Genomic DNA, 25,378 nt, shown 5'->3' on the forward strand with positions numbered 1-25,378 from the left:
ATCAGCTTCTTCAGTTTTTTTATTGATCTCATCATTATTTCCTTTAGTGTCTTTGTTCTTTTCGATTCCCAATGTTGGTGTTTTCTCATTAATGTTATTTTTTTATTTTCCTTATGAGGGTCCTCATTTTTTTGGTATTTTTCCCATCATCATCATCGTCTGTTTTCTTATCAGGTTCCGTATGCAGTTTTTCCTGGTCTTTGTCATCGTCACCTCCTCTGGTTTCCCCATCACCCTGATCTTTTCCAGCTTTATTTTCTTTGTCACTGTCTAAATGGATTATTGGATTGCTGCTCTCTGGTTTATTTTGTTCCTTTTCTTTATTCATAGTTTCATCATCATCTCCTGTGTCCTTATCGCGGTCAGATCCTGATTCCAGTGGCTTCTTGTTTTTATCACTGGGATCTTTAGCTTCTGGGTTTTTCTCTCCATCTTTGTTACTTTGCAATTTTGGCTTTCCATGTTTGCTGTTTAGTTGTCTGTCTTCTGTCCATCCTTCCTCCTCTCTGCCGCTGCAGTTCGGGTGGACACCTTTTCCTCTTTTCTTACAGTTTGACCGGGTATTTCGTCCTTCTCTTTCATGTCTTCCTCCCTCTTCCTCTCTGTGGCCTTGAGGGTGGACATTTTGTCCTCCGTCTTCGCTTCGTTCTTCTTCTCTAGGTTCTTGCCCGTTGTCTTTAGGCTTCATTGACTTATTGTCTGTAAAAGTTTGGGCTACTTTTGACTGATCAGGGTCTGTTGACTTTTTGTCTAGAGGCATCTGGTTTGTGTTTTTGTAACTTGCTCCACGATCAAATACAACTCGTAGTTTTTTCTTTTTAGGATGATAAACCTCATGGTGTGGAATGTACCAAACTTGTTGAGGTACTTGTTCTGCATAGCCGCTTTTGATGACATCAGAAAGAAACTGTGCATACTCCTGATGATATTCCTTATTCCTTTGAAACCTTCCTTTCAAGCTCATGACACGCTGTTCAGCAATGCATCTGTTGTTTGGCATGATGACATTGTAAACCTTAAAGGGTAAGTCAATACTGTAGTGGTTGTTTTCCAGATGAATTGTTTCTTCCATGATTTTGAGAAACCTCATATCTTCTCTTGACATTATAGTTTCTTCATATGACCTTTCATTAAAGTCCTGGTTGTACTGTGTAATCAACAGCTGTTCCACTTTCTCAATGGAAATCCTATTGGTAGTAACAGCCGGGCAGCCATTCTTCCCTGTGTCACTTCCTCCTCTTCGTGGACCATTCACCACCCATCCCAATAGGGTGCAAACTGCATAGGGTCCATCGTCACGGCTGTTGATAATTTCCCATGGTTCCAAAAGCTTTGGGGCATTTGTGCCAATCAACAAATCCACCTCTGCATCAAGTTTGGGAACTCTGATCTTATGAAGATAGGGCCATTTTCTGAGATCTTGTGGGGTGACAATGTTGTCTCTGGTAACTGGTATGGTTTGCTGAGTGTAAACCTCAGGTAATGACTTGTTGTCATCATAACCAGATACTTTCAGTCCAGACAAAACATGAGTTTTTACAGTAGTTGCTTGTCCCATTGTTTGCTAGAAAATGTGTGTTTTGTTGCTGTCCATGTGTAGCTGTCTCATCAGGTGCTCTGTACAAAAGGTGGCCGAGCTTCCTGGATCCAAGAAAGCATAAGTGGTCAAAATCTTATTTCCATTCTTGGCCTTTATTTGCACTGGCACAATTGAGAGTACACATTCTTGCTTACCGGCCCCAGTGCGAGCACAGATCTGCTGAGGGACAACAGCATACTTTGTTGTCTGTTCTTCAGATGATTTGAGCTTGGTTGTGATATGAAGTAGTGTTGGATGCCTTGAGTTGCATATACTGCATGTTACACGACCTTTGCAGTTCTTGCTGACATGACCAGGTTTTAGACAGCCAAAGCAAATGCCTCTCTGCTTTAATAGATCAAGTCTCTCACGATGAGTCGCGTTCTTAAGTTGTTCACAGTTTTCAATTTTGTGATATCCTCTGCATATGCAACATGATACAATCTTGCTTCTTGATGAAGTGGAGTCATGGCAGATGAGTGATTCTGTAGATGTGATATCTGCTGAGGTGCTGACTGCAGCCACAGTTGCAAGATTTTTATATCTTGGCATAGATTTTGTGAGAACATTTCCTTTAGCGGTAGCAGTCTGCATGTCCTGGATGTTTCCAAAAATAGGATCAGAGAGAACCTTGACTTGTTGCTCCATAAAGTTGACAAAATCAGGGAACAATGCTCTACATCCATGTCTGTCCTGTAAGTCACAAGCAGCTGATCTCCATCTTTCCCTTAACTTGTATGGAAGTTTCATCACCAGAAGTTTCAGGTTTGATGGTACATTCATCTCCTCCATATACTGCAAGCTTCCCATCATATTACAGCATCCTCTCAAGAACAACATAAAAGCTTGCAGGGAACCAACATCCTCTGCCTTTATTGTTGACCAATTTAAAGCCTTTTCCATATATGCTGCTCCAATCTTCATTTCATTGCCAAAGTGCTCCTTTAGTAGGTATTTGGCTCTGGTGTAGCCTTGATTACCTGGCATATGATAGCAGCTTCTTATAAGTTCTCTTGGCTGACCCCTGGTGTATTGCTCTAGGTAATACAAGCAGTCTTGGCTATTTGAGGCTTTACTTTCAATCCCTTGTTCAAATGCCATAATAAACAATCCATATTGTAGAGGGTTACCATCAAATATTGGTATTTCTCTTGGTGGAAGAGATGCTGCATGATGCTGTTGAATTAATTGCGCAGTGATGTCTGTTTGTTGCTGAATGATGTTTCCAATATTATGAACTCCATTTCCATTTGAGGTCTGAGTTGCACAGACATTGCTTGTTCTCTGGTCCTGTTGTGAATTAATGGAGGTTGCAGCTCCTCTCATTGGTGTTTGAGAAGATTGTGCTGGCTGCAGTGAAGTGAAGCTTGTCCTTTGTGTTTGTGCATGTTTCCTTTCCTTTGGACGTGCACCAAGTGGGTGTAGATATGGCTGTTGTTGTGATGGTGGCTTTGACTCAGGTAATCCTTCCTTAATTGATGATGATTTCGTGGCTTTATTGAAATATGAATTCATTCCATCAGATTGAGCATGGATACTTCTTGTTTCACTGTTGGTGTCCAGTATGGCTATTTTAGCTGTAGCAGCAGCTAGTTCGGTTTCCATTTCCAGTTGTTCTCTTTGTCTTTTCAATTTCTCCTCTTCAGCTTCCAATGCATGCTTCTTTTCCAAAGCAGCCATGCGTTGCATTAATGCTGCCCTTTCCGCCTTTGCTTTAATACATGCAGAACTTGTGGAAGATCTTGAAGAAGCCTTTGAATGCAATGAGAGCTGAGTGTTTTCATGTGCAGATATATTTGAAATACTGTCATGGGGTGGTATGTCATCCTTGTTTTCATTCTCCATGTCACATTGTTTTGCATCCAACAACCATTTATTAACATCATGCAAGAAATCATCATTTGCTTTGCTTTTCTGTTCATACCAAGTTTGTTGCCTTTCATGTTCTTCTTCAGGCAGTGGGATTTCCAACAATGTCCTGTGGGTGTCAGCAGCATCATCACACAGCCTTTTAAACTCACTTAAAAGTTCTTCAACACTGCAAACAATATCCCCTGTTATTTTGAGAGGTAGCAGACTGTGAATCTGTTGCTTGATTTTAGAAGCTTGATTTAGATTTAACTTCCGATTTTTTTGCAGATTTTCAAGCAGCAGCATGACACCCTTTGCAGTCAATTTTCTCTCTCTTTTTTCCACATCACTTTTTGCAGTGTTCTCAACATGAGTTACGTCTTCAGCCTCATCCATTTTCAATTGTCAATTGTGTGACGTCAGAGAAATTTCATTCATTCATAAGCGGCAGAATTCATCAACTTTCCAATTCATATCCATTTAATTCATCCCAGCAAAAATGATTCCATTTTCCATAACTCATTCAAACAGACTCAGCTTTTATGAAGTTTTATTTCCTCTTCAACAGGCAGCGATTAAACAAATCCGCTGTGTCTCTTTACCTTATTTCCTGCAGCGCTGTTTGAATGAGGCGAGGAGGTGATCGCAGTGCGCAGTGTGTTTCCAGTTTGCAAAGCCGATCCGACCAGCAGCCTCCTTCCAATGCCGTTCATTCCTCCGTCAGGAACGTTTTTACTTTGTGTGGTGACTATGTCACAAACAAAAGAAAGTTTGATTAGTCACACCTGCGGTGGTTAGGAATGTCTTTCACTCATAGCCTTCTTTAGTCCAACAAATCCACTTTCCAGAGCAGTTCTCCTTTGGGTGACGTTCCCATTTATTGCACAAAAATGATGATTTAGAAAACGCTTATATTACCAAATAATGTTGAACACAACGGTTGGCATACGCTACGTTAAAAACGTGTGCTCCCTCCACCACTCTGCCCCGACTGCTGACAATCACCAACCTATAACACCTGTGCAGGTGCGGCAACCAATTACCTGTGACTGACGTAAATAGCAGAGTGAAACCTACACCCTCTAGTAGGAAAAATAAACTAAACACATACACATACAATTAAACTAGGAAATGGCTCCTACAATAGTTAATTGTTTTTCTATATAGCTCTATATTTGACTCATATGTCTACTAAGTATACTATCATCCTTAAGTATAAGTACACAACAAGTATACAATATCCTGTTCTATGTTGTTTTATTGTGTTCAATAAAGAAGAAAAAAAAGGTACAACCAGGCCTGCTCACAGTAGTAATGGACTAGAACATCATCTACCTCACACACATCCCACCTGCTTTTTTTGCACTGTTTTTCTTTCTTCCCCGGTACTGCACTACTTTTATTTTCATTCCAATGTATACAGGACTGTCTCAGAAAATTAGAATATTGTGATAAAGTCCTTTATTTTCTGTAATGCAGAAATGACATACATTCTGGATTCATTACAAATCAACTGAAATATTACAAGCCTTTTATTATTTTAATATTGCTGATCATGGTTTACAGCTTAAGAAAACTCAAATATCCTATCTCAAAAAATTAGAATATTCTGAGAATCTTAATCTTAAACTGTAAGCCATAATCAGCAATATTAAAATAATAAAAGGCTTGCAATATTTCAGTTGATTTGTAATGAATCCAGAATGTATGACATTTGTGATTTTTTAATTGCATTACAGAAAATAAAGAACTTTAACACAATATTCTAATTTTCTGAGACAGTCCTGTATAGCCTACTGTTTATATTTCATAATTATTACTTTTTTACCCTCTCCTGCATGCGTGTGTTGAGTGTAACTGCTGCTGCACAAAGTGACTTTCCCCATTGAGGGAGAAATAAAGGATAATATTTTCCAATATAATAATACTTTTTGTTTTCTCTCAGTTATCTTAAAGACACTGGATCACTTAACTTTTATAGCCTACTCTATTTTTAATATATATTTGCATTTTTTTTTAAATATATATTCTTGATATACTGCTATTGCAACATTTTGTTACAAAGTGATCAGGAAACACAAGATTGACGGAAAAGAGACTTTGTCACGTGTAGTGACGTGTGGACGTCCGTGTTTCCGTGAGATCGGTGAACAAAACATTACCCACTGCTCTGTTTCCCTGATCCCGGTCCCGGACCTTTTCTGCGGTTTCCTGTCGCTTTCCTCCCTTTGCGGGACTTCCTGACATAAAACGCAGTAAGTAAAAGGATGATGCGGTCGATTTCCGTATGTCTTGGCTTGATCAGAAAACATTAATCGTAGGTGAATCTTTTCTGCTCCAGCTCTATTTGGCCTGGGAGCGTGAATTATTTCATAGCAGCCCCGCACACGGATAAGTTTCGTTTCTCCCCTCAGCCTGCAGTTCTCATCCAGAGAACTGGATTTATTCATTTAACTCACGACCATGATCACATATTTGGAGCACAAGTATACAAACGATTGTACATTTATAGCAAGTGGCAGGCTGTACATCAACTAAAATACTCAATTTGGCAAAATAAATATAATTTGAACAGAGGAAGGACATTCTTCAACAAGGCACTTAATTTATAAATAACATTTAACTTATTAGATTGTAGTAACAAAATCAATTTAAACATAGATGGTCGGTTTGTATAATACTTTGGTAGATATTTTTGTCTGAGATTCATTATATTTACATTTTTACATTCGAACAAAATATGAAACTCATCTCCAATACGGTTGACATTACAGAGTTACAGAATCTCTGACTTCTATCCAGACCTTTATACCTTCCGGTGACTTTTGGGATTCTGGTGTTATTCATCCTAAAATTACAAATGGCCTGTTTATACTTTTGATTTTGACACAATAAGTACTGTAAGTAAGCAGACTAAAAACTTACCTTTTTTGCTCAGGCGTTTGAGTAAACTCTACATGGTTGGCTGGGTGATCGCAATTTTGTTAAAATGGAATTATTGTTGTTATTGTTCTTTTCTCTTGACATACTTTTGTCTGTTTCTGATATTGTAAACCTGTCATTTTGTTTGTTTGTTGTTTATGTATTTGAGCACATTGAGTCCATGCTCATCATGTGAAATGTGCTTTATAAATAAATTTGCCTTGCCTTGTTCTAGCTTCTTGTGATGGCTGACGTGGACGAGACGGGCTTGTCCCTGATGAGTCTGGAGGATGAGCTGACCTGCAGCATCTGTCTCAGTACCTTCGACTGTCCGGTCACCATCCCCTGCGGACACAACTTCTGCCAGGACTGCCTGCTGGCCACCTGGAGGGATTCCAACACCTGCCCCCAGTGCAGGACCCCCTTCGACATCAAGCCGGAGCTGAAGAAAAACACGGTCCTCAGCACCGTGGTGGAGACCCTGGGCTTGAGGACCATCCAGAGGGACAGCAGTCCGCTTCTGGAGGAGACCCAGCCCCGGGAGAAGGATGTCATCCGCTGCGACACCTGCATGGAGGCGGAGGCGGCGCAGACCTGCCTCACCTGCATGGCCTCTTTCTGCGAGCAGCACCTGCGGCCGCACCGGGACAACCCCATCTTCCGGGTCCACCAGCTGAGCGACCCTGTGGGAGATCTGTCGCAGCATGTCTGCTCCGACCACCACAAGCTGATGGAGCACTTCTGCACCCAACACGACCGCCTGATCTGCAGCCTCTGCCTCCAGCAGGTCCACAAAGGATGCTCCTTCACCTCCCCGGAGGAGCAGAGGAGCGTGAAAGAGGCGAGTGTTCACACCACACGACTTTCACCTCATTCAGTCTTTAGAAAAAAATCATACAAATAATTAAGAACACCTGTGGGACTCCTGACGCAGTAGATAGGTACCGGTAGGCCAAGCAAGCCGCGGCTCGGGCGGTCCTGGAGGCAAAAACTCTGGTCTGGGAGGAGTTCGGTGAGGCCATGAAAGAAGACTTTCGGTCGGCCTCGAGGAAATTCTGGAGGACCGTTCGGTGCCTCAGAAGGGGGAAGCAGTACTCTACCGTTTACGGTGTGGGTGGGGAGCTGTTGACCTCGACTGGGGACATCATCGGACGGTGGAAGGAATACTTCGATGATCTCCTCAACCCGACTGACATGCCTTCCATTGAGGAAGCAGACGGTGGGGACTCTGGGGCGTGCTCATCCATCACCCAAGCCGAGGTCACTGAGGTGGTTCATAAGCTCCTCGGTGGCACCGGGGGTGGATGAGCTTCGCCCTGAGTACCTCAAGTCTCTGGATGTCGTAGGGCTGTCTTGGTTGACACGCCTCTGCGACATTGCATGGAGGAAGGGGACAGTACAGCTGGAGTGGCAAACCGGGGTGGTGGTCCCTCTTTTTAAAAAGGGGGACCGGAGAGTGTGTTCCAACTATAGGGGGATCACACTTCTCAGCCTCCCGGGGAAAGTCTACGCCAGGGTACTGGAGAGGAGAATACGGCCGATAGTTGAACCTCGGATTCAGAAGGAACAATGCGGTTTTCGTCCCGGTCGTGGAACACTGGACCAGCTCTACACCCTCCGCAGGGTGCTCGAGGGTTCATGGGAATTTGCCCAACCAGTCTACATGTGCTTTGTGGATCTGGAGAAGGCATTTGACCGTGTCCCTCGTGCCATTCTGTGGGGGGTGCTGAGTGAGTATGGAGTCCGGGGCCCTCTACTAAGGGCTGTCCGGTCTCTATATGATCGGAGCAGGAGTCTGGTTCACATTGCCGGCAGTAGATCAGACTTGTTCCCGGTGCATGTTGGACTTCAGCAGGGCTGCCCTTTGTCACCGGTCCTGTTCATAATTTTTATGGACAGGATTTCTAGGCGCAGCCAGGGGCCGGAGGGGATCCGGTTTGGGAACCACAGGATTTCATCTCTGCTTTTTGCAGATGATGTTGTCCTGTTGGCTTCATCGGGCCGGGACCTTCAGCATGTGCTGGGGCGGTTTGCGGCCGAGTGCGACGCGGCAGGGATGAGAATCAGCACCTCCAAGACCGAGGCCATGGTTCTCCACCGGGAAAGGGTGGCGCGCCTTCTCCGGGTGGGTGGAGAAGTCCTGCCTCAGGTGGAGGAGTTCAAGTATCTCGGGGTCTTGTTCACGAGTGAGGGAATGATGGAGCGGGAGTTTGACAGACGGATCGGTGCAGCGTCCGCAGTTATGCGGTCGATGTACCTGACCGTCGTGATGAAGAAGGAGCTGAGTCGAAAGGCGAAGCTCTCGATTTACCGGTCAATCTACGCCCCTACCCTCACCTATGGTCATGAACTTTGGGTAGTGACTGAAAGGACAAGATCGCGGATACAAGCGGCCGAGATGAGTTTCCTCCGCAGGGTGGCTGGACGCTCCCTTAGAGATAGGGTGAGGAGTTCGGTCACCCGGGAGGAACTCGGAGTCGAGCCGCTGCTCCTTCACATTGAGAGGAGTCAGCTGAGGTGGCTTGGGCATCTGTACCGGATGCTTCCTGGACGCCTCCCTAGGGAGGTGTTCCAGGCATGTCCCTCCTCCCTAGGGAGGTGTTCCAGGCATGTCCCTCCGGGAGGAGACCCCAGGGAAGACCCAGGACACGCTGGAGAGACTATGTCTCTCGGCTGGCCTGGGAACGCCTCGGACTCCCCTCGGAAGAGCTGGAGGAAGTGTCTGGGGTGAAGGAAGTCTGGGCATCTCTATTGAGACTGCTGCCCCCGTGACCCGGGAACGGATAAGTGAAAGGTGAAAGTGAAAAGTTGGGCCAATTTTAGCTGCAAAGCATAAAGACAGAGACTCCACAAATTTGTTTATATATTGCAAGTCATTTCATAATTGCAATTTTCAGCTATGATTTTGCATATCACAGGTTTTCTTAATATCGTACAACGCAGTATACTGTGAGGAATTCAGTAGCTTCCCAAACCTTATCTTCCCCCAGTTTCACATTGGTTTAGCCTACCTCAGAAGTGTGTTGTACAAAGCTGTGAGACATGTTTGTGTCCAGTTGCGTCTGTGCGCCGATTCTTCCCTTCATTCCTGAACACATGCACAGAACTAGCATCCAGTGCCAGCAAGCAAAGCTCAAATAACTAGCGTGTTTTTGAAAAACTGACTTTTTAAGTTATTTAACCATGTAGTGAAATTGAAGGCTCTTCTATGGTAACAATTAGATTGGTGTTACCAAAGTTAGTATCTTTAGCATTAGCACTGAGCCAACCCATCCATAAAGAACTGTATTTCTGTGCATTGAACACCAGGGGGCATTACCCCTAATTCCTACCATACACCGTTACAACAATGGGCAAAGCATTGTGACCCTTAGGTTTCTGAAGAGTGGTTTTAAGAGTGGCCTCTTTTTCCTCGTAGGTCATGCAGCTATGTTGCCTGGGAAGCTGATGGGAACACATCAGGAGGGAGTGGATTTAGTGCCAATGAGTAGGACCTTAGTTTTATCACTGTTGAGTTTGAGAAAGTTTTGAGGGAACCAGGATCTGATTTCCTGTAGGCAATCATAGAGGGAAGTGGGAGGAAGTGAATGGACAGATAGAAATGGGTGTCATCTGCATAGCAATAAAAATAAATGCCAGTTCTGGAAAATATTGCTTGAGTAAAGATGGGCAGGGAGATAGTCAGGTGGACACAATGATTTGTTATCAGGGAAAAAAATGCTTGTGAATTACCATGACGGAGACTGATCAAACCTGCAGAGTAACTGGATTTGCAGTGGAGAGAGAGTCCTTATTGAAAACAATGTGATTCATAAACACGTCATTGTGAGACCAGTTTTATTGTAGAGACGTTCCAGTTGAGAACATTTGGCTCTGAGCTGGTGAAGTTCAGATGTAGAACAGGGTGCTGATTAGGTTAAAGTGACTGGCCACATTTTTAAGGGGCTAGCGTGTCAAGCAGATTGTAATGGGAAGGCAGTTCATCAGGAGTAGACGACAGGATGAGGGAGATTTGTGATTCCAGTGACCAGTTCAATTCAATTTTCAATTCAATTCAATTTTATTTATATAACATCTATTACAACAGAAGTTGTCTCTAGGCGCTTTCCAGAGATCCAGAACATGACCCCCGAACAATTAATACATGAACATAACATAAACAATGGCAGGTAAAAACTCCCCTAGTGAGAAAAACTTTAAACCAAACAATGGCAAGGAAAAACTCCCGTTTAGGAGGGAAGAAACCTTGAGCAGGACCAGGCTCACAAGGGCCAGCTGGGCATAGCAGGAAAAGAGAAAACAGACTTCAGACTTTTTATTGTCATTTTACGACGCATACAACAAAATTAAAGCAGCACGGAGTGGTGTTTTCCTTCAAAAATGAGTGTAAAAAAGTAGAATAAGTATAAAATAAAATAGTACAAAATAAAATAGACTCTGTATCACAGTATACCGTATTTTCCCGACCATAAGGCGTATATAAACGTCTTATATTTTTTTCAAAATGTGCGATGTAGTTGAGGCCACCATGAGAATGACCAGGTGGTTTTTTCCACGCATCACCATCGCTGTTGATCTGTGACTCTATGCGCCCATCTCACAGCCGATGTGAAAAAAGAAGTGAAAAAAAGGAACGCTGCGCTTGCTGTTATTCCGGGAGGTGTCAGGTCTCAGCCCAACAAGATCATTGCTTGTTTGTGTGTAAATAAAATGATTGCCTGGGATTACATAAATACTGCTTGTTAAGGAGTGTTGTGCAACTCATAGGTAGCTTGGCTGTCCAGTTATCAAGGCTAGTGATAATTCTATTAAAGAATTATTAATAATTAATAAAGTTGACTATTTATCAAATTGTATTATCAAAAATGATAATTCTCGTAGGGGCACCACCGCCGGGGCCTTACTTCCGGTGGGATTCGATAACTAACAGCAGAAAATCAGTCTCATTATGATTTGAATTATCCTGCAGAACAGCAAATCTTACAGAATAACAGTGAAGGCGTGATATCCGAACACTAGGCTCTGCTTAAACAAATCAATTTGTGACCAAATCTTGCATGAAATAACACAACCACTCATAAAGAAATCAATCAGAGTTTATTTACATACGGGTATCAAAAGAGATGTAAATAAGTACCCGAATAAATCTGATGGCACACGACATTATTATAAAACCATTAACTAACAAGAAAAACAACAATCAATAAAATGAAACATAAACGTTAAATGCATGGAATGAAAACGAAAAGAAATCAAGCAATAATAACGAAGATACAGAACATCTACAGTTCAAACAGGGTTCCTGTGGTCTTTTAAAGATGGACGCGCCCTCTGGGCCACGTGTAATTAGCACGGATGGTGATCCCGGTGTTAAACCGTGATCAACTGCAGAAAACAGCGCTTTAAAACATGAATGACTAGCAGAAAGTAGTGACTACAAATTAATGAAAACAGTCCTTATAATGATGGTGGTGTAATCTCAGCTCTGAACACAGATTTAGCTCTGTAACACTCCCAGTTAAACTCATACACCCAGGTCTCACAATCTCACACACAGTTCTGAACACTCTTAAATCCTACTGATCACTGCTACGCGGGCTCACGTCTCCTCTGGGATCCGGAATCGGGTGCCTGCGGGTTTGTCGGGTTCGCGGTCCTGCTGGGGTTTCGCAGTCAGGCTATCGCGTCCCGTCCCTTCCCCTGAAACGGATTAGACAGCGGCGGGGCCGCCTCGTGCCGGGCCGTGGTTCCGGACCAAACGGAGGCTCACACGCATTCCTAGGCGCGGCGGGGGGACCGGTCTCTCCTTGCCGTGCTTCCCTCTCTGCGCCGGTCGCCGACGCGCGGCCGTCCGGGCCCCGGGAGAGCTCACGCCGGGCGAGACGCCGGCCGTCCGTCCCCGATCCCTGCGCCGGTTCGCAGACAGGGGCTCGGAGCGGGGAGGGGGGGTTCAGTCAGAGAACTCAATCGCAGCTGTGTCCCGATCTGGTTGCCGGGAGCGCGTGGGCGTCGGAAGCTTGGATCTGTGAACTTAAAGAGGAACAGAGTTTAGTGAGAAATCGGAGCCTCCCGGGGGACCGCGGCTTCAACGGCCGGACCCCGCAGGGCCCGGTCCGGTGCGGGCCTCCTGCCTCCCCCCAGCCCGGGGGGAGAGAGAGGAAAGATCTTTGGCCCAGAGCCAAGAAGATCCAGCTGTTCCAGGACGAGATGTAGTTGAGAAGAGAGTCAATGGGAGCCGGAGCTCCGCAGGCCCGGTCCGTTGCGGGCCTTCCGCCTCCCCCCAGCCGGGGGGAGAGAAGGGAGATGGGATCCTTTGGTCCTGCTGCTCAGGAAGAGAGGTTGATCGGAAGAGCGAAAAAGAAGCAGCGGCAGGGGTTTTGATCCTACGCGCGCTGCAGTGACGTCATCGGTGCCTCATTGCGATTGGATGCGCGCGCTTTCAGGCGCCGCCCCATCCCGCAAGGCATGCTGGGATTGTGGTTCATGGCACGGTCGCCATTTTATGAGGCACATTAAAGCCAGTTCCAGGCTGGGGGGGTTGCTGGTAGGTTTTGTGTCTGTCCAAAGAGGCCTGGTTTTAGGGCTCCGCTGCTTCCCGACCCCTGCTTAGGTGTCATAAAACCCCAAGGAAGTCTGTTTTCCCTGGCAGAAACCCTGCTGGGTCCTTGTTTTGATCTCCGGCCATGCAGTGGGGTCGTAAACGGACTATCTCGACCCAGGCCGAGATAACCAGGAGTTAGCAGCAGGGGGTCGCAGGACTTCAGGAAGAAGGGGCAAAGTCTGGTTTTACAGGTCCTCAAAATCACAAAATATTCATACATTTATAAGTCCAGATTTCACATGGGCGACGCACAACAGGAGAAAAATGCACAATGTCTTGTTTTTTGAACAAATGCAGATTAAGTTCAAAACTAGATGTATTCATGTAATGCAACAAACTTCATTTTTAATTGTTAATATCACAGATTTAAATATTTAAATATGTTATATTTAGATGTGCTTAGATTTATATTTTTCAGTGTATGTGTGTGTTCAATGTGGTGACTGACTGAGGGAAGAAACTATTCCTGAGTATTTGTCCTTGTTTTGATTGACCTGTAGTGTCTGTCTGAGGGTGCAGGTCAAACAGATGAAAGGCAGGATGGGTGCAGTCTGTGGTGATTAGAATGGGCCTTCTTCACAACAGCGTTGACTGTGGTGAAGGGACGATGGGTGAACTGCAGGGAACCCAGGAGAGCAGGGAGGGAGGAGGTGATGAAGTTTTTAACCGGCTGCTCAAAACACTTCCTCACCAGATGAGGGCTACCTGGCAGTAGTCGTTCACGGTGGTGGGCTGGGCTTTCTTGGGGATAATACACTCTGAAAGGGAGAGGTTGAAGATGGTAGTAAGCAGTTGAGTTGGTCGGTGTCAGTGCCCAGCTGGGATGTGGGTGCTGTGTAGTCCATCACAGTCTTTAGTCCCTGCCACATTCCTTTGGGGTTAGACTGCTGCTGCTGCATCTGCTGCTGCTGCTGCTGCTGCTGCTGCATCTGCTGCTGCTGCTGCTGCTGCTGCTGCTGCTGCTGCTGCTGCTGCTGCTGCTGCTGCATCTGCTGCTGCTGCTGCTGCTGCTGCTGCTGCTGCTGCTGCTGCTGCTGCATCTGCTGCTGCTGCTGCTGCTGCTGCTGCTGCTGCTGCATCTGCTGCTGCTGCTGCTGCTGCTGCTGCTGCTGCTGCTGCATCTGCTGCTGCTGCTGCTGCTGCTGCTGCTGCTGCTGCTGCTGCTGCTGGGGCATCGCTAGGGCATCGCAGGTAGATCTGCCCACCCACGGCTTCTGGTTGGGAAATGTCCAGAGGGAAGTCTTCGGGACAATGTGGTCTACTGTTTTCCCACTAAATTCCACAAATACGTTTGGTTCCAGAGAAGGAGGCTTTGGACACAGTAATTTACATTTTCTGTAGTTACTAGGGCTGGGGATGGATTCAAATGTCAAATTGATTCCATTCAGAATCGATTATCACGACTTGATTCGATCTGATATCAATTTGGGTTAGTGTTATTAAAAATGTATTTTGAGCTGTTACCTGAATTATATGACTGAACACTCGTATTATATTGAGATTCAACAGCAAGTATTAGCAGCTTATGATGCTGTAAGGACCAATCACCTCCCAGAATGCTGATAGAACTGCTTTCAGAAACATTGTGGAGCAGAATTACCAAACAGATCCAGGGCAGCAAACAGAGGAGGCCAGAGGTGTCTGTATCTGCAGCAGTGCACTGCGGCTAGGACACTAACCTGGTAGAAAATATGACATTAAAAATTCACCCAAAAGCTGTTATTGTTGAATACAAATGCAATTTTATTTTAAGTTTAACGTGAAAAAAATCACTCAGTGACGATGTAAACAATGCTGGTTACTGGGTTTAAAGTGCAAACATGTAAACTTAAAATTTGAAAACTTTAACTATAAATAGAAAATATTTACAAAATAGAAAGGCGTTTATATGCGCCTATTAAACTGTAAACAAAAATAAACTGTTAAGTTTAACTTCACCTAAGACAGACTCTGTCACCTCACTTGGGAATGGAAAGATTCTTTTGCAGGAAAAGTAACTGATTGACATGCCCTGGCATGCTTTTTGCAGTGATGATATCACCTGCAGTTGAAAAAACCCTCTCAAAATGCGACACAGGTCCCAGGGACACAGATATCGCTTTGCCATGTGAGCCAAAAGAAGATAGTCCATCTCCTTCTCCCCTTCTTCCCCTCTCCATCCATTCCATCAGCTTCATCATTAGCATTATTTTGCTGTTTGAGAAAGTAGAGAGCATGTGTATTGTATACAGAGGTGTGTGTGTGTTGCTCATGAAGATGTGCTGGTGACTATGGTGTGTGTGCGTGTGAGAGAGAGATTGACTTGGATTTTTCCACAGGGCTTCTTATTTTTACTTACATTACATGCTTCTTCCTCCATCACAGCCACTGATTCAGTCTGGAAAAGGTGTTCTCTCTCGCTCCTCCTCACTCAGGACCGGCAGGGCTTTGAAGCGCGGATCAACAGCTGAGGCAACATGCAGCTTGGCCCTCTGGTTCACATATCGGAAGTTTAAATTTCATATATTTAAATCAATTTATACCATCATAAGTAGCCTGGTTAAAAAAATAGACAAACAAATAATATTTTTATTTAATTATGTTTCCTTTAATTCCTCTCACAACACAGCACAGGCCTACCTTGTGCTCAGGTTTTTCTTGATCTCATCCTTGAGGTCTTTGGCAACTTTTGAGTCTTCTGGGAGGCTGGTCATTTCCGTCAGCAGCAGGACATGCATGGGTGAGAGCAGAGCAGCAGATATTGCAGTTGCTGCTCCAGAAAGCGTCCTAGCATTTCCAGTGCACTGTTCCACCGGGTCACAACATCAATTGTGAGCTTTCAAGTGCAGTAGATTTTGTTTTTCTTTGAGGATGCATTCTGTTATTGCCACCGTCAACATTTCTGCGTGACGAGCAGAACGATGGTCAGTTTCAACTTCTGTAGTCTGAAGTTCGTATGAGATGAGGTTCCACTCCTCATCTATGTAGTGTGTCGTCACACTTATGTAAGATTCTGTAGCCACGGATGTCCAGGTGTCACCTGTAATGCCCACTCTTTCAGATGACTGAGGCTTATTTTTCACATTGTCTTTGACCGATTGGTACTTGGTCAGAATTAACTTACCTCTTCAGACAGACGTTTTCGAGACATCATGACATAGTTTGGTTCTCTTAGTCTCATTAGCTGCCTGAAGCCCTCGTTCTCAACCACAGAATACGGGTGCATATCTTTAGAAAATTAACCCACCAATCGCCTCGGTTATTTTGACAGAACATGTAGAATTGGCTGGTAGATGTAACGTTTGTGTGAGTTTCGGCTCGGCCAGGAGATGTCGTGATGCCGCAACAAATGGTTCCTGAGATTTCTTGTATTACTGCAATACTTAATTTCCATTACGCATGCCTTGCAAATTGCTTTGCTTTTGTCCAGCTTACCTTTCTCGCCGTTGTTTTTTGAAACCGAAATGGCACCAGATAAGTGATTTAAGGCTTTCAGGAGTTTTCAAAACTGGCACTTTCTTATCGCTACCCCTACCCTTCGACGCCATGTTCAATGTTTGCCAGTTTCACACCACGCGCAGGCTTGAATTTAATGACGTGACTACTGGGATTAAAGTTCACCGGGCGAAAATGTAATAACAAAAAAAAAAATCGATCTTTAGACATACAAATCGATTTTTAGGAATTGATATGAGAATCGATTTAGAATTGAAAAATTGATTTTTTTGTCTGGTGTCTGTGTCTGCAGAATGACTTTATAGAGAAGTTGGGTTTACTCGAAGGGAAGATTGAGAGGACTGATGATGTTCTCTTCCAAATGAATGACATGCAGAGCAAACTCAAGGTACTTTTCTGCAATCACACGTCACCTCTCATCATTTCTAGGAACCATATTAAGAACGTATTCCCTTGAGAGTGGTTTAATGTTCCATATGCCCATGAATCCATCCCTCCACAGGACGCAGCTAACAAAAAGAAGACAGCACTGGCCGCTGTGTATCAGCAGATGAGAGACATGTTGGCTCAGGATGAACATGCGGCTCAACACGAGGTGGACTGCGAGCTGGAGGTCGGTCAGATGAAACTTCGGGACTTCATGAAGAGATTCACTGAGAACAGCGAGAGGATGAAAAAGGCCAGAGAGGACGTCACCAGTCTGCTGAGTCAGTCCCAAAGCCCGGCGTTTCTGCAGGTGGGATGAGCACTAACGTGGGTGGAGATGGGGTGGGGGGATGTGGAGTAAAAACATTTTCTTTCCCTTCCTCCGCCCAGGCTTCAGTGGAATTGCCAAAGGTCGTTAAGTTCGAGCCTCACGCACCTCGAGTCCACCTGGACTCCAGAAAGGTGATGGCGACACAGAGCTTCTCTGCAACCCTGAAAGAGAATCTGCAGGAGATCCTGGCTCAGCCCTTTGAGGCCAGATTACCATTACTTCAGTCAGGTAAATGTGTACGCACATTTTAGTGGTAGAGTTTACATTTATATTGGTATAATAAAAGTGCAATAAAGATAAAAATAAGTTTAATTTTGTTATAAAACTTAACTTTTGCATTCTTACATCCGGCAAGTTCAGGTTTTGTGAAATACTGATTACTTTTACACAGATGTCGTTTAGTGGTGGGACAACTGTTTCATTTATTGAGTATATAAAGTGTCCAATCATCGTCAGCATTGTTTTGCACACCTCAGTTCATGTGCAAGGGTGATTTATAGGAGGAAAAGTATATTATGTAATGCAACGCTTTCTTTTTAAAGGTGAAAAAGAAGGCTTTTCCTCATCTACTGCATCAACTGAAGGTGCTGCATCCCAGCCAGAATCCTGTACGTACATCTAATAAATACCCCAAAACAGTACCAGGCTCATCTGTAATCTGATTACATCTGGCCATGCATATGATACAAGCATCCTTTTTTGTGTAAAAACATGAAAATCATAAGGTCATACTGGGTCAAAGACCACAGAGAAATTACAACATGGATTTTTTTTTTTTTTTTTTGCCACTGTGCCATTTTTATTTAACAAAAATGAATCAGAAAGAAAAGAAAAATACATGGGCAACCTCAATCCTTTTCTTTTTGCCCATATCGGATTATCTACTGGCTGTCTGAACAGCTCAAATGACACCAAAATCGTTTGTTTTTGTTTGTATTTTTCACATCAGACTTGGGTCACTTTTCATATGTGGTACTAATCGGATACATATCTAATGTTTTCTCATGCAACTTCAGTCTGAACTGTCAGGTAACTCCTGGCTCTGATCCTTCATCCACACACGTCTCCGTTCAGATGTTGAAGCCATCGCTTCCTTTCTTCTGGTTTCTTTGTCCACTTCCACAGCACAGGAACTTCAAAAAGAAATCATTGACGCTCACTGCTGCTGCATCTTTGTTTACATCCTTACGCCTGACCTACTGTGTTCAATGTCACTTAATTTTTCTACACATGCGGGTCACTTCAAAACAGAAGCCTGTTCACAACGAAGACTGATATGAGCGCATTTCAAATATTGACGTGAACCACAAAAAAAAAAAAGCGAATTGAGCATTATGACCTGCAGTATCCCCATGATTCATCAGCTTGCACGTCAATCTTTGGCAGTGATCACTCTAATCAGTCATTTCCTGTATGACTTTATGAGTCTCACATAATTGTGCAGGAATTTTGGCCCAGTCCTCTTTACCACATCACTTGAGTTTATGGAGGTTTGTGACTGTTTGCATATGAACAACTTTGCACAAACCTCAGCCAGCTGAAATGTTTTGGGTCATTTCATTTGGGCTGGACTTCATTTGTTCATCCATTCAGCCTGCCCGATGGAGGTTTGCTGGGGTGCTTTAGATCGTTGTCCTGTTCCATGAGATGATTTTGACCAAAGTTTAGCTGTCATACAGCTGGCCTCACACTTTGCTCAGAGTTCATGGATCAGTCAGGAATTGCAGGATGCTTCAGTCATCACCTCTCCACTTGACAGTAAGAATGTTGCGTGGTTCTCACCAAACATGGCACCAGTCATTAAGGTGAAAACAACACCACTTTGGTCTTGCTTGTAGACAGTAAATTATTCCATAAGGCTTGTTTGTTTTTAGATGCAGGTCTGCAAACCTCAGTTGTGCTTGTATGTTCTTTTTTGATAAAAGTTGCTTTCTCTTGGAAAACTTGTCCTTCTTATTGTGATGCTATGATCTTCAGCATTTAAAATACCCAGTGAAGCCTGCAGGTTCTAAGATGTACCTGTTCTTTCTGTTTTCCTTGGATTTCTCTGAGCATTACGCGCGTTGTATTTGGTGTAAATTCGCAGAGAAGTCCGGTCCTGAGACGATTGGCTGCTGTCTCAAATGGTTTTTTGCTTGTTTGTTTGTGTGAGTTTGTTGTTTGATTTTACAGAAAAAAATGTAGGATTTGATGTTATGGTACTAATCTTTCTACATGATTCCACAGTTTAGTAAGAAAAGGAGGTTCGGTTTGTGGGTCTTCACATCACAGCATGTGTGTATGGTTTGGAAACTGAGATGTTTCATGTAACATGAGTCTTTACTTTGTGATAAAACATACTAATTTCACAGGTTCTTTTTCAGCATCTGCCGCAGACCAGACACGCCAAGCCAGGTCCAAAAGTCCTGCTCCTCCAATCATTCAGCCCATCTACCAGCCGGTTCACGTACCCTTCTACATCCAGTCACAGCCATCGTACCACCCGCAGTTTCCTCGGGGCCAGTCCCATGGCTTTTCCGGGGGTCGTCCATTTTTCACCGGAGAGAAAGCGCGTAAGTAACAGAAAACCTGGAACCGCTTAAATGTCATTGTAGCACGGCGAGTGCTGCGGGGGCCGACCGACAGGACAGAGGACACAGGTTTCAGTGCAAAACCTCTTTATTTTCTCCAGACACACCCAAGACACACGTGCTTCAGCTCCTTCACAGCAGACGAGACCCTTTCTGCTGTGCAGCCATGCCTTATCAAGGCTGGCAGGGTGGAGAGGTTGATTGGGGTTGACCTGTGCCCCAATCAACCTGAGTGGCTGCAGCTCCTCCACCCTGCCACAGTCATACATTTAGTTTAATTAATTAATGAACCATGAATCCAACGAGGAAGAAGTGAGGGATGATTTTCCGCCATGATTGAACCATCAAACCGCTTACCGTGCAGAACCATCGGCGGTTACCTAACATATCGACAAATTTGGAAAACGTCGGCAGCTTTTCTGGCCATTTCCAGGCTGCCTGGCTCGTGTGTCATGAATATGTCGCGCTATCAACACTCAAACTCAGACGCTGTGTGAACAAAATCACAAACTGCGATGCGATTCTCAAACAGAATCGCAGGCTACCTGCCAGGTAGATTTCAAACTCATTGGCGGGATGGAAAAGACCTTGGAGAAGTTGCAAGCTCAGCTTAGCGGAAATTAACCACAAATGTAGCTGTTTGGAGATCGCCATTGAGAATACTTTGAGACTGATTTTGCTGTTTAGTTATTATTTCATGATAAAGTCAGGTGGTGCCCCGTTTTGATTGATTCATTTTTTTAGTTGATTTTGATAAGTCATCTTAATTATTAATTATCAATAACTATCGTAAAAATAATATTAATAACTGTAATAACTGAACCAGCACTCCATTTGTTGTACAACACTCCCTCTCCCACTGTTGACACCATACAATGATATTTCTTTGAAAACATTTGGACTTTGTAAACGTCTGGTCAGCTGAGGCCGACTCACTGGAGGCAATCATGAGTTATTCAAACATAACCGCGTTAGTCATGATATAATGCAGTCAGTACAGAGTCCACGTCGCTGCAGTTATTTCTGTTCAGTCAGGCTCAGTTTGACTGAGCTTTGCTTTTCATACACTTTTTCCCTGAATAAACCCTGGATGATGAGGCGATAAAGCAATTTGTTGAGATTAAAAAGGAAATAATTTCGCTTCACAATCCTGCCATGTTGTAACAAAGAATTAAAGTTCTTACCGTAATTATGTTCAGAGTTTTGGAAAATAAAAATGGTTTAAACAAAGAAGCTTACACTGGCTGTGGATCCTATTGATGATAACTTGCTGAACTATAAGTCATATGTCTGTTGGCAAGCCTTGTAGAAATATGACCTTTATATGATCTTTAAGTTTTATGATTGTTTAAATTCTTTATGAAAAGCAGTTTGTGTTGCATTTTATAAATGTATGAAAAGCGCTATATAAATAAAGTTTGATTTGATTTGATTGGATGAGTTTTTTTAGTTTTGAGAGTGAAGCACAAAATTAATTTCTGAATCATCATGAAATGCTTATTCCAGATTAAAATTACAGTATTATTGCAATGTAAGTATTGATAACAACAGCTTATTTTCAAGGGAATGTTTGATATGAAGACACAAATTAGTCTGTCCAGGTCGGACATTGTTGTATTCATGGTATTGTAAAATGTTGTACTGGATTTACAGTCGCCTGTGTTGAGGACACTGCTGTCAAAAATGCACCTGATAAATGTCGGAAGCCAACAACTGCCTTTTATATCTTTAATTATGCATTTCTGTTTTATTCTCAGATAAGAAGAGTGATGGTGGCCATCAACCTTTCCACAGTATGTGATATTCCCTTGTATTGTTTTGCATATTGAACTGTTATTGCTTGTTAATGGCTGTGCTCAGTATTTCTGCCTCTGGGGCAGTTGTGTGAAAAAGGAAGTACTTCAGTTCTAAGGTTGCACGTTTCTCTGCATAAATTCAAAAGAGTATTTAAAATTAGGCAAATACAACCTCAGTTTTACAACATGTTACATAATACAGCACAATTATTATTTAATAAAAAAGAATAAATCATCGAAGCCAAAAATAAGAAATAGTGCAAGAAAGAATCTAGTCCACTTTCTTGTTTTGCAGCAATGATTCAGTTCTCAGGGCTTTACTCACTGCTCTTCGGTGATCTATCCTGAAAGCACTTATGCCAGCCTTATGCATAACATTTTACAACAATTTTAACGTTGCAGACAAATTTGTGTTTGGAAAATAATAATGAAGCGCTTCTGTCTATTGGAGACTCGCTCCTGTGACCTCAGTTTTCACTGTCAGGTGGCAATTGCAAGCAGATCTTGGTGTTATGATGAAACCAAACATTTCTCGTACTTTGTTAATATTTACTCTTGTATTTGATTTTCCTTTTCTATTTGCTCAGTCTTTGCAGTCTGAAAGCTGACCCGTATTATATTTTGTCAACAATGAAACAGACAATTCGTTCCTGGACCATTAAAAACAGACCTGCCAGATTATACTAATCATTTCTCATATACAGTATAAGCAGAGGTGGGTAGAGTAGCCAAAAATTGTACTCAAGTAAAAGTACTGTTACTTCAGAATAATATGACTCAAGTAGAAGTAAAAAGTAGTCATCCAAATAATTACTCGAGTAAAAGTAAAAAAGTACTTGGTGAAAAAACTACTCAAGTACTGAGTAACTGCTGAGTAACGTCTGATTAATTTTTTTAACACAACCAATCAAACAGACAAAAGTACAAAATAATCATCTTCAGGCAAATTAAATCAATAAAATAAATTAAAATTAATAAAAAATAAAAAATAGCTAAAATTAAAATAATCTTAAAGTAAATTCAAGTACTTTAATAAATAATAAAATAAAATAATAACAGAATAAAAAAATTAATTAAGCACAAGTAGCACAAACTTTCAAGCCTTTGTACTTTTCTTTTTTAACCAGGCAGAACTAGAACAAGCCCATGCACTCATAGAAACTCTGTGTGTGTTTGAGTCTGTGTAAATGTGACAAAACATCTAAAAACAAACATTTTTCCCAAAGAATCACCCAGTGATGTCATGAGATTGACGCGTACGTGGATAAAAGGGATAAAAGAAAAGTAACAGCTCAACGTAGCCTAATGTAGCGGAGTAAGAGGAACAGTTTCTTTTTCACAAATCTACTCAAGTAAAAGTAAAAAGTATAGTGATTCAAAACTCCTAAAAGTACAAAATTTCCCAAAACTTACTCAAGTAAATGTAACGGAGTAAATGTAGCTTGTTACTACCCACCTCTGTATATAAGAACTGATTGCAGCAGTTTGCTATACATTTGATAGTTGACGTCTGCCTGCACCATATTTCATGTTTCTAATTATGTTCCTGTTTTGTCTTCAGACAAGAAGAGTGACGGTGGCCACCAACCCTTCCACAGTATGTCAAATAACGTTCTTGCATATCGAAATGAAATTGCTATTTTGCTTGTTGGTTGTGAACACTATTCCTGCACTCAGTCTTGGAGCGTTTAATGTACAGTTTTGTAAAAAAAAAAAAAAAAAGAAAAGGGTGTTTGATGTGATGAGTTCATCAAATGTAATGCTTTAAAATGACGGCTAACTTTTTTCTGCAATTTCTCTTTGTATTGTTTGTGTTGATGTTATGATAAAATTACTAGAACGCTCACAAATGTGAAGACTGGCAACTGTCTTGAAGGTTTTACACTTGTGGATAATCTTTCACCTATGATTGACTGGAGACCTGTACAGGATGGATGGATGGATGGATGGATGGATGGATGGATGGATGGATGGATGGATGGATGGATGGATGGATGGATGGAGTCGTGGGTGGTGTCGTGGGTGGTGTCATTGGGCTCGGTTTTGAGTCCTTGACCATAATTGGTGCAAATTAGCCCCGCCCCTTCTTCTGATTGGTCGATATTTGATAGGTTGCTGCAAAAGCTCCACAAAGACGTAAATGACCAAGTGTGTAACTCTGAGGGGCTTGTTGATTCTGCTGTAACCACGTCTTCCAAAGTAACTTGAGCATCTTTCCGATTACTCGGACCTGGTGCAGCTGCTTGTATCTCTACAAATGACAACCTCTCTGTTTCCTTTCAGAGCAAGACAGAAAGGGAGCCGGTACTCCAGGACACAAGCCACACGCACCAGGATCTGATTCCACCAAGAAAGATAAACCCAAGAGTCACCCGCCCTCACACAAACCCGCTGGCCACCACCCACACCCTAAAAAAAACAAATAGGAGCGGCGGTATTTGTATTTGTATTTGCGTCAGCACACCTGATACAAAAAGGAATTAGGTATCATTAAAGTATCACATGATGGATAATCCTGCTTGACAGGTGATTCCACCGCTTAAACTGTTTGCTTAAAGGATCTACTCATACGGATTACTCATAAATACACACCTGTTCGTTGATATGTTTAGATGTTTTATTTTGTTCCATTATGAGGTCGGATGTAAATCTACATTTTCCAACTTTTCTTCTTTTCAAGCAGACCTAACACTTGTTAATAAAAAATAAGAAAAACAGGCTCAGATTTGTCATTTTCAAGTGTCATTCTTCAGTTAAGAAATCAGTAGATTGAACCTTGAATGTTGTCTGTTTTGTCAGAGTCCTGGTTGTTAGCATGAGGGAAGGACTTTAGCAGGTGCAGAAATGTAAAGCCTTGAACCTCCTCTCCAGCTCCAGTGTTTGCTTGGATCCTTGTATTTCTTTTTCCTGGATGTTTCCCATCTTCCTGTCTCACAAATTGGAATTAAAATGGATTTTGTGTCTAGTTTGTGTTGTTTTCTCAACACCATATGTCCACCACATGATGCTTCCTCCTCATCTTCTTCCTCGTTTCTGCTGCCTGAGACTCTCACTCAGCAGTTCATCACTGAGAGCATCTTCAGGAAGTATTTCTGGATCTTTCCCCTCCTGCTTCTCGGAGAGTCTGCTGCCGCTGGACTTAAGGTGAAATTCTCTGTGCATGAGTTTATTTTTTTGTGTTCTGAATGTTTGGAGTAGTTTCCAGTTTTTCTTCTCTGTTCCCTGAGTTTTAACCGTCTTCCCATTTTCCAGTATGACTTTATTGTATCCATGGGCTTAAATAATATTAACGTTAATTTCATATTATGTAAATAATATGAAAAACATGCAAACTTTAGCTTGTATAGTTACAATAAAATGGCATGGATAATGTGAATTACATTGTTTTGACTCAGTTTGTCCCATGAATTACCACTATAATCTGATGTACGTGCAACTCAGGTATTAAGATGCATAATGACTTTTACAGTTTTCAGTGAACTATGTATAACAACGCAATATATCGCAAAATTTGGATATTGCAATATCGTACTGTATCTCAAGTAGTAGTAGTTTCCAGTTTTTCTTCTCTGTTCCATGACTTTTAACCGTCTTCCCTTTTTTCACTTTTATTCACGGCCCAGCCCCAATCTAAACGACTTCCTCTGGGCCTTCAGGGTTGTGCCTCTCCGAGTCCAACCCCAACACATACTGTATAAATATAACCACATCTTTTAGTTCTGGTCTTTGTGGATTTTTGATGCCATGATTTATATATTTCACATGATTACGCGCGGGACTGACTGGCAGCCTTGAATCCAAACAAACATCTGCTGTTCAGGAGCTCAGAGTTTACCTGGTGAACGGCTGCTGCTCCGACCTCTCACC

General features: G+C 42.8%; 1 protein-coding gene across 1 annotated transcript; it reads left to right on the top strand.

The window, feature by feature from the left end:
- The first annotated feature begins 5,580 nt into the window (after nt 1–5,580).
- On the top strand, nt 5,581–24,476 carry LOC133453432 (E3 ubiquitin/ISG15 ligase TRIM25-like). Its single transcript, XM_061733097.1, has 10 exons — nt 5,581–5,685; nt 6,588–7,193; nt 16,681–16,776; nt 16,891–17,124; nt 17,205–17,373; nt 17,688–17,753; nt 19,509–19,697; nt 21,473–21,508; nt 23,073–23,108; nt 23,795–24,476. Exons 2-10 carry the CDS (start codon nt 6,597–6,599, stop codon nt 23,935–23,937), a joined length of 1,566 nt encoding a protein of 521 aa, XP_061589081.1. The 5' UTR covers nt 5,581–5,685; nt 6,588–6,596; the 3' UTR covers nt 23,938–24,476.
- Nucleotides 24,477–25,378: the final 902 nt, after the last annotated feature.

This window comes from Cololabis saira, chromosome 1, assembly GCF_033807715.1.
Source record: "Cololabis saira isolate AMF1-May2022 chromosome 1, fColSai1.1, whole genome shotgun sequence".
Taxonomy (NCBI): domain Eukaryota; kingdom Metazoa; phylum Chordata; class Actinopteri; order Beloniformes; family Belonidae; genus Cololabis; species Cololabis saira.